Genomic DNA, 13,472 nt, shown 5'->3' with positions numbered 1-13,472 from the left:
AGTTTTTGACCGCTGTGTGGAGGGGATTAAAAGTCAAGGTGGCCACCATTGTAATTGCCAAGTCAAGGGTTACCTGTGATAAAATCAACCCGACAGGAGTGTACCCCATTTTCTTAAACTCAATCCTATCTTAACTTCAAAATTTCTCAGTTCTTTCCTAACGAGAAGCGATACAGAAATAACTTCGTAGAAGAAGATATATTACGTACGTACAGCGTGTCCCTTTGGTTAATCGTATCAAAATTCATCCATCGAAATTTATCATCGTTCCCGTTGCTTTTGTTCGCGATTCCATCACGAGCGCGCGTTGAATTTCGACATCGGTTTTCGCTAATCTCGTTACACCACGGTACACGCTACCTCGCCCGCGACGTTCCAACACGCGCAGCAAAAAAAAAAAGAAAAAATTTCACGTTCCCTGGTCCAGGATTTCATTAACTTATCGTCCAGCTCGAGAAGATTATTCGAGAAGATATCAGTATTATTCGCGCTATCTGTCTCCGCGATATTAAATTCTTCGTGTTTACCTTGGTTTCGCCGGGCTCAATAACAGTTTGGCCAGGTTCCCGTTTTCGTTGGAAATAGCGAGAAATATTGTAAAAAATAGAATGGTCCGTGCGATAGCGTCGACCGTTCTTGATACTTTTAAACTCGAGGCACGGTTTAGAATAGAGAACCCGACATGCATTTAAGTTGCGAATCATTGGAATTAATTAATAATAGAAAATTTCATTTCATTTATCTTGCTATGATTCTGTATAATACGATCGTCGTTTGGACCGCTCGGTTGTGCAGCCTTCTTCCGGAAATCGCGAATTCGCACATGTGCACAACACTCTCCCTTCTCCCCACTATGATACCGATAAGATGCGCGATTCATGACAGCGCAGATACCTCGATCTGTTCTCCTCTACGCTCCTCTACGATAATTTACGTTTCTAATACCGAGTACTGACGAAAATAATAAAATTCTGAAGCTGGACATCGCAAATTTATATTTCGAGAGCGACGATAAGAATTAGAAAATATGTTTCGAAATATCAATGTTGTAAATATGTAGTGTATACGATAAAAAGATTTTCATAATTTCCTCATAATCAGAAATAGAATCTGAAGTGACGTGAATTCACGTCAGCGACCGCGAATGTGTTAAGTGAGAATATACACGATCGTGCGTAACAAATATACCTATAATTTGTAAACTAAAATTAAAATTGATTAAAGAGTTTGAAAGAACCGTGATTTGGATATCGAACAAGGAAAGTAATAGGTTTCCTTTTACCGATGCTGTTTGAAAGGTTATCGTGTTTTGTCCGAGTAAAGAGTTTTCGCGTACGATATTCGATTTCGCTTCGAAAACATCAAACGTTCTTCCGTCTTTGCGTTCGATCTCTATTATAACGAGATAAAAGCCTGAAAGCGTTCTCGGAAACGGTTACTTAATATTTCACAGATATTCTTCGGCATCTTACACCGTTTTACGAACGTTCCGCGAGGGGCAACGAAAAGAGAGGATAAAAGGCGCACGAAATGAACATCTTTACGGCTCGTGCGCGCTCCCTTTGAGCATTTACTCTCCGCGTTAAGGGTAGTCGAGGTTTCGCTCGTGACGCGAACCGACAGGGGAAAACGCATTTCCTGTATCTTTGACATTTTAAGCAATTCCTTTCAAACCACTGTCGTATTCGCTATTTTTCACAAACGAAAGTAATATGTAAACTCTAAGTTTGTTTTCTTTTCTTTTTTTTTGGTAATTTAGAGTAACACGGCGAAGAGACGATACGTTTACGAATAAACTACTAAAGTATACCTTGGATTCTTAAATTTGAAAAGCAATCGGTATTATACGTTTAAACCAGCTTAGATTCTGTAGTACCCGCGCGATTCTAATTTTAAATTATTAAAATCCCCCTTTTCATTCAGGAAAATTAAAATCACGTTTTTAATCTAGGAGTATTAAACTGTTTCGTCGCGCGGTAGCTTAATGAAAATTCCCTGCGTTGTCGCGTGTAATAAAGACCATTCGCGAATTGAAACCTTCAAAGCTGAGGGTAGCGGTTCTTCCGAAGCACCGCGCCTCGCAGCGACTTACGGCTGACCGACTACAGGACTAGCAATACTACTGCGAGTAGACGGTCCCCGTATGCGATCAGACTCGCGAAAGATCTTTACTCGGAATGGAATTAGCCGAACAACCCTTCCCTTTATTCGCTTCCGTGTTACATGCTTGCTCGAGAACGATTCGAAAGAGGCATTGAGCTTAAAAATAGCACCGTGTCTCCAAGTTGCCCCAAGTGCCGTATGAATTATTCAGCGCGTAAAAAAAATATTGCTATCGGTTATTTTACGTGGCATGAACAAGGCGTACACGAGTCGCGTAGAATGCGAAATTAAATATTAACATTTAGTTTTCACTCTTTTGCTTCTGCATCAAGGATAAATGTCCAGTTGCGTACATTAGTATACGAATGGTACGCGTAATTTTACGTTGAACGTTGCTTTTATGATTTATGAACTCTGCCCTTTCTTATCGTCGACTTTTGCTCACTTCGTTTCTCCGTTCGACTCTCTACCCCTGTGTCTTACTTATTTCCTTTCCTCTTCGGAAAAAGGAGAACGAAGTCGCTTGGAAAAATTCAATTTCGACAATGGCGTTTATCGGTGTTCCACGTTTAAGGTAACGCACTCCAAACTTGCTCGCTACCGATTTCAATCTCTCGTCGACGTTTCACTTCATGTGTTCGCCCACCTCACCCGCGAATTCTATTTGCCAAAACTCCCACAGCTGCTCCGAGCCAAGTACGAAATCGCGTTTATCTTCGTTACGTTTCCATCCTGTACATCCAACTAAACTCGATATCAAACACAGCTTCTCAAAACTATGTCCAAATAACGGAAATTATATCCTACAATGTACACATCGACCGGAGAGTACACCAACGAGGAGAATGCATCGGATCCGAGAAATTAAACGCGACGAAAGTAGTTTAAACAGCCATAGAGTCGATCGAGACACCGAAAGTCTTTAATCCAGTGTCGACAAACGTAACGACAAGCTTCCGTAGAGTTTTCTGAATAAATCGCGCTGCCGTTTCTTATTCAAGCCTTACGTGACACGGTGCTGCCATTTCGTGGGAAATTGCAAAGCACGGCCACCTAGCAGCATGTAAATTACCGAAGAACCTTTTCGTAACGCCATTATGCATTCACCACGGTGTGTTTATTAGTTGCGTTCGATAAGTTCCCGACGTGATACAACTTTTTATTGGCTTCCCTCACCTTCCGCTGTCAGCTTGCTCCGTGTACGTCGTAGAAATAACCGAGAAGAGGGAAGTCCATTTCCTTTTCATCGAATATCAGCGGGAGGGGTGGATTAAAGTCAGATAGCCCTGAGCTATCGAAACGGCACAGACGGAGGGTTCGAATTAGTCGTTGAGAAATTCAACGAGCGACGGGTTCGCGGATAAGGACTTCCCACATAGCTAATTATTAAACAACGTGGCCAAAAAACACGCGGCACATAGTCTTATCGGGGTAGCGTAAGGACAATTTCAGCAGAGAATTTCGGACTGTCTCGATGAATACAAAAGGCGGTGGAATCTGGAGAAATGTGCATCGACTCCGCATCAGTGGTTCTCGCTTCTTTTCGAGGGGTGCAACAGGTTCAATGTATTTCTTTCGCCCGCATTTTTCCTTTTTCTCATTCCGGCAGAAGCGAAGCAATTACATCGCTACCTCGATAGCGGTCAGTTCCCAAGTATCGTTTAAGATTATCGAAACAACTAGGTATCGCGGCATTGTAATCGCAACAGTTGCAAACTCGAAGGCTAAAAAGAAAAGGAAACTCGACTCGGTCGAGATAGTTTCGCCTGGAAAGTACACCGTGACGGAGGCGTTTGCTTCTTCGAGGCCATTAATTCGTTAACCCTTCGTTCCTCTCCGAGGCAAATATAAAACGGAATCGTCGATTAAGGAGTAACGAAAATTCTCGTTTCCGAAGGGAGGCCATGGAAGTTCGGCACATCGAAACCCAAAGCGAACGCATCAATTTTTAGCATCGAGATATATTGGAAGAATGATTTGGAGCGTCAAAACTGTGACCTGGGAAAATATTAGGGATTACATATTTTCGAAAAATCGAAGGACTTTAAAAAAAAAAAAATACATGTCGAATCGAGTAACCTCCTCCTTTTCGAAGTCGGTTAAAAAGGGAATCGAACAACTGCCTTTACACTGGCAAAAAGTGTTAGAAAATTATGGAAGTTATTTTATTGATTAGTATTTAAGATTTTTTTAAAAAATAAATGTTGATTACTTTGCACGTGGTTAAAACATGGTTTTCGACAAAAGAAAAAACAGTAGTCAGTAATAGATAAATCATCTTAAGCGATATATTACAATTTTATCATCTCTCCCTCTTAATGTCGTAAATGGGGAATTTTTATTGAAATTCCTGAATACATTTATCCCCGTCGCGCGAACCACAAAGGAATTAAGGAAACTGTGCGCGATATCGTCGTTCCGAGTGGTCGAACGATCCAATTTCTTTCTCGATCTCCAGCGTCGTCACGTCCGTGACCGTCCAAGCCCCAAAGCCGATTTAATTTTCGGCTGAGGAAACTTGGAACAAATATCCCACTCGACAAGGGTCACTAGTCGCGTTGTCGCAAGGATTCGTTAGCAAGATTCGATATCGACAGTCTCCAACTTCTCTTAATCTTGATTTATTCTGCAATTTCTCGGTTAATTGAGTGGAAAGCGCCACGCGACGTTAAGCCATCACCCGGTTATCAATCGATAACGCCTTTCCATTAATTCTTACCCTTTTTTTAAATATCGAAAACGCCCAAGCATAGCTGTTCTACTAAGTATCCTCGATAACGCGAAAAAGTAAATTGATTTTTCATATTCGATATTCCTATTCTTACTTTCAATTTACCGTTCGTATGTTTAAGTAAGCAAAACACGTAGCCAAGTTTAAATCGGGAATATAAAAATACCTGTCGAAGATTGGTAACCGATTCTTTTTATAAAAGCTGAATCTTGGTTTAAAAAAAGATCCATTAAAGAGTCGAGGTTATTACAGGCGACCGAAACACGGTCACCCTCGCCGTTTCCCTACGCAATTTCGTCAACCTACCCTTCCTTGATGCATTGTCCTACGACTAGTATTTACTAGCGTACGTATAATTAAAAAGGGTTCGCAAGTAAACGGGTGAATTATCGCTTCGCTCGAACGTATCAAGGAGAAAGGAATAGTTGTTCCAACCGAGTGTTATATATGTATTTACTTTCGCGATGGGTTCAGGGGGCTGCGAGGAGATCGACGATACAACCCCCAGCCGTGGAATAGGTTTCACGAAATTACGTTCTTTCGAGGATCCCCTGCCGCTCTATGCGAACGAATCCGTTGATCGACCGTCCATCTCGTTCTTCTAAGAGCGTACACATGTCGATAAAAGAAATACGTTTTCATATTTATTCATGGCGTGTCAAACGGTCGACGTTGATACCGAATTCGACACGAACTGAGATAGTCGTGCGCGTTCCCGATCGCCGGGAAAAAGTATCGTTGCCATGCGCGAGGTTACGAATACCCAAATTTTCAAATTCACGTAGGAGACCGCAAGCATCGCCAAAGCGTAAACACGACGCAGAGTGCCTGTAATTTAAAATATGATCCAAGTTGTACCGAAAAAAAAAAAAAAAAATAGAAGGGTCGCGAAGACATTATTAATTCAGAAGATAAAACGCGACGCGACGTTTGTAATATGCGATAAGTCAAAGTCAGTTGCGCTGAACAGAGGTCCCTTCGAGGGTGGAAAAAAAGATGTAGAGTCCTGAGTCGTTTCGGGTAGCAGACATAAACGACATTTGGCACGGTCGACCGTCACGTACTTACACTCTGTCGTACGAGGGAGTGTGCGCGATATCTTCGAGAAAATTAATCTGTCGCGTGAAAAATTATACAGAGATCGGAAGTAATTTCAAAAGGCTATTACTCGCTTACTTGGCTAACGATGGGTTCGGTCACCTCCGCGAACGATTATAGCTCGGCATCGTCTCGGCCTGTTCTTCGTCGATTTTTCTATGTTCCAAGGTAACGACCTTCGGTATCTTGGAAAAACCAAATTAAAAACGCATTGCAATCGGTAAAATGTAATAGAAAGATCGCTTTTGGAAATTGCACGACAAATGTTTCTCGTTTCGATGACTTCGTTCGAGCTTGGATGCGCACGAACCCAATATTGTTGCGCGATATGTACGCTGGATAATGAGATCGGGATGAATCGAAGCCAACGGCAACAACACAATGGCATCCCGTTCGTATTTACGTTATCGATAATTCGAACTTTTGTTGACTCGAGCAGGAACGTCACGGATAAAGCGATACACGCGATCTACCAACCCCGAGGAATCCGCAGTCGCGGCCACAAGGGGCTGTTTATACGTCGATTGGATATATCGAGGGTGTCGGTAGGGGAAATGGAATTAAACGAAGGCGTACTAACGAAGCGCAAAGGTGTGTACGTATATAATTTTCCTGCGATCTCCGTCGAATACCAACGACCAAACGATTCGCGAACGACCTTACCGCGATGCTGTGTCTATCAGAGGGCGTGTTCCGCGCGTATTAATAAAACGAAAGTAAAAATAAAACAACGGTAAATAGCCAACAATAATCGATAGCACGAGCACCGACGCTCGAAACCGAGAGGCTCGCCGGATTCGTAATTGAAAGCTTTTTATGTACGTCGCGTGGTATTGTTTCCCGACAATAACCAAGTCAGAGATTCGCCCACAAAGGGGCCGACTTTTGTTTGCGCCGCTGACAAGGGAATGCAAAAATCCTCATTAGCGTTAGCGAAGGCAATGTCGAAACTAACGAGGATCGAGTAAATATTCTAAGAGTATAATCTGAAATGCGAAGAAGAGCCATCTCCGTGAACGAACGGGAAAAGTAGCAGCAAGATCAGCAGCAGCAGCAGCAGCAGCAGCAGGTCGTTGCCGAGAACGTGGTGGACCGATTTCCCCGGTTTTTCGAGGAAAACAGGGCTAAGGAGAGGGTAGAATCGGGCAGAAAGGGGGTGGTGGATGCTGAGAGAGAGCGAGTCGGAGAGGGTCGGAAGGGAGAGGGTACGGGAGAGGGGCGAGAGGAGGCTGTGCTCGGGGTGCGGAAGAGTCAGTGCGCGGCGAGGCGCGCCAGCTGCCGCACGCCATGATTCTACCCCAGGTGAGCTACGAAGTTACCCAGAAACACCAGCACGCTCTCGAATCGTAACGGGAACCGCCGAAATTCGTGACTATACATATATATAAATATATATACATATATATATATATACATAGACATATATGTGTATGCATACAATATTCCAAAACCGTCGTCTCTCTCACACCCCATCGTGCATGAGAACAAGTGTCGCGGCAAACAGTTTCTATCAATTTCTCCTTTACAATTATCCAAACACTTCAGCACGATATCAAGCATGACTCGTTCACTTTCCGTCTGTGTTTTCTTTTCTCCTTCTTTCCCCCTTTGATAACGCATTACGGTGATCGTCGACCCGACCGTCGGAGCAGAGTCCGTTTGGTGTCGAGTGAAACTCTGGAACCAGGGGACGAATCGAGTGGCCGATCGAGGAATTCGCGCGAATCGATCCTGTGAGAAACGGGGGCCCCGAGTGCGCGTCGAAACCGAACCAGTGCCTCGCATAATATCCCGAGAAATGGAAATTATCGATACACGAATCACGGGTAGAGAATTTTTCGTTGGAACTGCTCGAAGAGGACCACGAATTGGGATACAGTGGGATGCAGTTCGATCCTTTAGAAACTTAACAGTGACTGAAAAATACTGGTTTCTCTTGTATAGAATAAAAACGCATTTATGTCAAAGAACGAGATGCGATTAGTGACGGGACACGTCCGATCGTGAATCAGAGTAGAGAGTCTCTCCTTGGAACTGGCGGTACGCAAACGGGACCCTCGAGGAAGACGAATCAAAGTCGAAGGAACGTAAACAGCGACGGGTCAGGCTGTCGTCATCCGAGTGCGCGACGCTGCCCGTCCGATTGAACTTTTTTAGCGACTCCTGTTGGCTCTTTACGCGCGAGCCCCTCTGCGCACGAAGAGAACAGGGAATGTTGTGACAACGCGCACCCTATTGGCTTCCGCGAGAGGAGAGCATAAAGTGATTTTACACTGTGCAAACAAACTTTATTTCTCGTTTCACTTAACGCCCGGGCGCTTTGTTTGCCCGCGTAATTGATAGTCCGTCGATCGTGAATTAATCTTTTCCGGCGCGACGGAGCATGGGCTAACAGATTCGAGACCGATCGCTCTAACAAGACGTCCCGCGGTAACGATCAACGTTTTTGCAGTTTCCTTTGGAGCCACGCGCTGCGCCATCGGAGTGAGATATCGCTCCAAGCACGAGTGCATCCTCGGTCTCGGATACGCTAACCTTTCGCGGGGTTCGTTTTCCGATATGGATTGCTTATCGTTCCGCGGATCTCTGCGATTATTAGATTCGGTTTCCTCGCCAAATAACGTCGATCAACAGGTTACCCAGTGTTTCGACTGTTATCGCTCGAGTAGGACTAACTCTTTCCTTTCGTTTGTAAACGATCGCGCGAAATAGATCGGCGACTGGTGACTGACCGTCCAACGCTAACAAACACCTGCCATTCGACGATTCGAGCTTCGGATTCGTCTTACCGAGCTTGCGATATTAAGCGAAGAAGAGCTGAGTGCTGAAAACGAATATATGACGTCGGCGTCAGACATTCTCGACGTCGGCGTCGGCGGGAACTCAATTTCGTGGAGGACAAAAAGGGAAGAGTTACGAAAGGCCGAGGCTATTGGCCAGAGCCGCGAGGATCTTACGGCTGCCAGAGCTCGAGGAACCCGAAGGAATCATCGTCCAGGAGCGACAATATAGATCGTTGGCGAATCAACGATAACATATACATATTTCGACGATCGTCTCTAAATACCATGCAAGTGTTCCAAAGCTAATCTCCTTTCGATACAGTTTCCGAATCGGACGAGTTGCAGTGGACGTGAATTACACGGTGAATTTAATCTATTATTTACCAGTGAATACACGGCTAAAGTAATCGGTGCATATGTACAACAATGTTATCCATTCGCGTTCGCCAGAGATAATTTACATTCATTGTACAATCTGCTCCTCGCGACGTGTATATACCAAGGTATATTGTTAGGGGTAGGATGACATCGGTGATTAGGTACTAGGTCCTCGCGCTGGAAATTGTACCGCGCTGGGCAACATGGTTCGGAGATGTTATGGAGATTCCAATCGTTCGACGAAGGGTCTCGGAGACTCGGGGTGAATAACAGCGAACGGGAAGCTAGTTGTTCGACAAAAATCGTATTCGTATGGCCACCGAAGAATACTTTGCAGCACGAGTTTGTTTAGAGGCCGCTGCCAATAAAATTTAATCGCCTGTGCCACATTTACATTTCCAAGTCGTTTGCTTTTCACGGGGCCGGTGGCAAGGCCTTGAATTCTTCTCTGCTCGAACGGTTTGCGTTACACGCCGACACTCTGATGTTCTGGGGAAAGTTCAAAGACTACAAATCTCGTCCATTTTTTTTTTTTTTTTTTTTTTATTTCTGCAGGATGCGACATTCGTTCTCGAGTTCTCGTCTCGACGAGCGACACCCCATCGGTTCATAAACTTCTTCGAACCTGGCGGAAATAGTCCTCGATTGGATCGAGACCGATGAAAAGTTTAATAGTTTCGACTCCTCTTGACGTACACCTCCAACTTTATCGCGCCTACGAATCCGTCTGCGTGGCGAAAAGTTTCGTGGTGTAGTCGAAGAGTCAATCCTGGATCGTTCATAAAGTACAGAGGAAAGTACCACGTCGACGGAACGAAAATGTTTTCAAGGGTGTAACGACGACCGAGCCTCCGAGCCTTCCAAGAGGGCGAAGACCTGTCCCTATTACACCCACTTTGCTTGACGAGAAGAACAAATTCGCGAAGCTCGAGATACCCGGAGTCGACGAGAATTTGTCCAACGACGGAAGGGAAAATGCAACACGTTACAGGATAGCAGCCTCTTTCGGCGGTAGTACTCGTAAGTCTGACTTCGAGACGTTGAATTCAAAGTAGACGACGATTTTTCCGATAGCAGGAAGGAGAAATGGAAACGCGTATCTGGTAGCTTTACCTTTCATAGTATTATTCGGAAGTCTGGCTTCGATATCGAGATATCCTTAATCGAACGAGAGGTCGAATGACACAACGGAGGAAAGAAGGAGTGATTTCGTCGAACGATTCGCGTGAAACGAAAGCCCCCGTTGTCGAGGAAAACGTTGCTCGATTTAAACTGGACGGTTTTGATGGAGTCGATTTGATCTGGTTCTCGAGGACGACGAACGGTGAATGGAATTCAAAAAGAAAATCCCGGTACGATTGGAACGAAAATCGAGACGCGGTTCGAGTGCAGTTTCCGATTTTCGTCGATGCGTTGAAAAAAGGATTCTTTATGTTCCGCGTCGGCGAAATCCTTCTGTAGTGGGCAATCGTGGTCGAGAAAGGAATGCGCGGTCTCTATCGATCGCGTATCGATCGCGAACCACAAAATTTAAGGGGATAGGACCAACAGACGTGCCTGAAACTAAAGTAATTTTTGGGATATTCTTTATCGTGATAGGTTCTAGAAAATGTTTATCCGATATCTACAAGTGAATCCTCTAATTCCTGTGATATCGACGTTGGTCGATGCTGGCGATTAGAAACGGCGTTTCGGCATTCGATGACCCGAGGTATATCCGCCCTTGATGCTTCTTCGGAACAAAAGTCGAGTCCTCCCTATCTAATTCTGATCGAAACAATTTCGAGGATGCCCGGAGAGGGCTATAAAGCTAACCGAGCAAACTCCATTTTCTCAAAGCTGGAACCTCTAAGGGGGTCCGAATTCCGAATGCCGAGAGGCGTGACTTTCGTTCCTTATCCGAGGGTAGGAAACAATCTCTTTGTAATTACAAAGCAGCTCTCCGATACTTTTTATACAGCTGACTCTGGAAAGGTTAAGCCTCCTAGGCATCCAAATCGCGTTTGATTTTCTAAGGATTTACCAGGTCGTTTCACTTTTCCTCTTCGATTCGTCCCTTTCTCCTCGGCGTTAACGCAACCGAGAACAATAGCATCCAAGCGTTTTTTTGCCAGTCCACGCAACGCGTACCTTTTGTTTCGGAGGCGTACCGAGTGTACCAATGTATGCGGACCTTTTGTTTCGAGTTCTACCAAGCTTTGATCGATGCGGCAACGTGCGTGCGTAACTCGTACACGTTCACGCCTTCCCCAACAAATTAATAGCGGATGGGAAGTATCGGGAGGGGTGAGCAGGAAATAGGATTACTCTCGACTCCTTGCGGCCTCCTGTGTCGTTAAATTTACAAGGAGTGCGAAGTCCTACCGGCGAATAATTTAACTCGCGATGCTCTGGACTAACTTGCAAAGTGGAAAGTTTGGCGACGGAAAACAACCGACGCGACGGAAGGGCTCAGAAATGAATATATAGATTGGAAAATTGGTTGTTCGTTGATCCAAGGAGGCAACTTGGGATGGACTTTCTCGAGAAATATCGCGCGTAAATTTTAGAGTGACGCGTAATACAAACATAAACGTGTAACGAGGTTTTCAACGGTGGCGGATCCGAGAGGATCGGCCACCATTTCGTGAACGACCTGTAACACCACTTATCCGATATAACCTGATAGATTATCTGTCTGGGCAGCGATTGCACGCAAACTACTTCCGGTTAGCAGAGCAGAGGGCTCGCGGACGTCCGCGCCTGTTGCGCGTTAACGCCGCAACTTTGCTGTCCATTACCTGGGAATGATAAGCCAACAACGCTGACGAGTTCGCTCGTTAACGCAAGATATTATTTCGATGATGAACGCGAAGGAGAAGATTTATTTCGTGAACGTTGCTTTCTTCCTAAATTCCAAAAAATAGAGATACTCGAAGACGGTCTCCCGTATTCCGGTGAATTCCAGTGATCGAATTTTCCGCGTTGCCGTGTACTTACACCAGGTTTCCGTTTCCAATTGTCATCCTTTGTTCAAACTCCCTCTTCGCCTTTCCATTTTCCTCTCTCTCCTAATTTCAGCGTTTTGTCCCGCTTTCTCTTTAAGTCTCCGTTAATTTCGATCGTCCTCCTTGTCCTGTGCCATTCTACCCAACCGCTCCTAAAACTCTCGGTGTTTGGATTAAATTTAGGTCGAATCTGGGTTAGATTCTCGTCGTGAGTCTATCCTTGGTTCCCGGTTCGTCTAATACAGTACGTATTCGTCGATTGGTCCATTTATCCTTCGCTCCCTCGAGCGCGCTGCTCGACTTCATGACGTACTCGTGGTTTTTCATTTTTGAATTCGTCGGAAAATTCGTGGAAGCTTCGCTAGAAGCGAATTTGGTCGCGACACCGAAAGTCGATCGACCCTCCTCGCGGACGCTCTAATTCTCCGATTACAAGTTAACTCCCATCCGAGAGAATTAATAAACAATCCACGCTCGCCACGGCGTCAGATCGATCTCGGATTACTAGGAGTATAACCAGTGCTAAGACCGACGAATTTCTGTCTGAGTGTATAAGCCGTACAAAGCTGGCTAAGTATCGAATTCCCACAACGGTTAATCCTAATTAATTCTTAATGTGGCTACTCGAAAACTTTTCAAATCGAATAATAATCGAAAAATTCAAGGATACTTCGAGCCAGGAAAAATTCAATCCACTTAATTAATCGGAGGTTCCGTTTATCAAAGAGTCAATAGTTTATCCGATGTACCGCTATCGCTTAAAGAATTTATCACGACAAACCGGAAGACCAATTTTACCGTCTACAAAAACAATCTATTCGATTTCGTTCAATTGGTTTATATCGTATATCTTGGTCGCCTAAATACTCGGCTTGCCAACGTTGCAGAATTTTCGTGACATTTAACCCTGCTTCACTTTGTAATTTTGGAAACTTGATCGACCGCAATTCCGCAGACAGCGTCTGTCGATACGGCTTCGTTGACTGCTCCATGCTGCTCTGCAGGATCTTTCCAGCGCGCTCGGAACGAACTATGTCGTTAAACTTGCACGTGCATGTTTGTAGCGAGAAACTTATCACCAAAAAATAAAGAGAACTATTAGGATTCAAAATCCTTGGTTCCAACTAAAAAAATCACTGATTTATTCGAGCAACAACTTGCGACCGAATTTAACGTCATCTTCGAACACCGCAATTTTTATTTCGCGATATTGCACGATTCAACGCAATTGTGTCTAAGAAAATGTTGGGTGGTAAACTTCATCAATAAGTCGAACGTAAGAAGAAAGGGGAGAAAGGAATACAGGGGATCGGGAGACATATAACCCAGTTGGATGACACATTGGTTCGAGTCGTGGAAGCGGCGCGCTGAGATGGATGGCACATTTTATAC

The 13,472-nt window shown here is 44.6% G+C and overlaps 1 protein-coding gene across 2 annotated transcripts in view; it reads left to right on the top strand.

Annotated features, from left to right (window-relative positions):
* The first annotated feature begins 7,185 nt into the window (after positions 1-7,185).
* LOC128874849 (dopamine receptor 1-like) overlaps positions 7,186-13,472 on the top strand; it is a 53,052-nt gene continuing 46,765 nt past the window's right edge. Inside the window, exon 1 of one of the 2 annotated variants that reach the window (XM_054119963.1) lies at positions 7,186-7,234. In XM_054119963.1, the coding sequence (XP_053975938.1) occupies positions 7,220-7,234 (15 nt within the window). In that variant the 5' untranslated portion in view covers positions 7,186-7,219. The remainder of the gene's footprint in view (positions 7,235-13,472) is intronic. The other variant, XM_054119965.1, reaches the window with a different exon arrangement.

Source organism: Hylaeus volcanicus, chromosome 4, assembly GCF_026283585.1.
Source record: "Hylaeus volcanicus isolate JK05 chromosome 4, UHH_iyHylVolc1.0_haploid, whole genome shotgun sequence".
In the NCBI taxonomy this organism is placed as follows: domain Eukaryota; kingdom Metazoa; phylum Arthropoda; class Insecta; order Hymenoptera; family Colletidae; genus Hylaeus; species Hylaeus volcanicus.
Note: the sequence above shows the minus strand (reverse complement) of the source record. Positions and strands in the feature narration are given on the sequence as shown.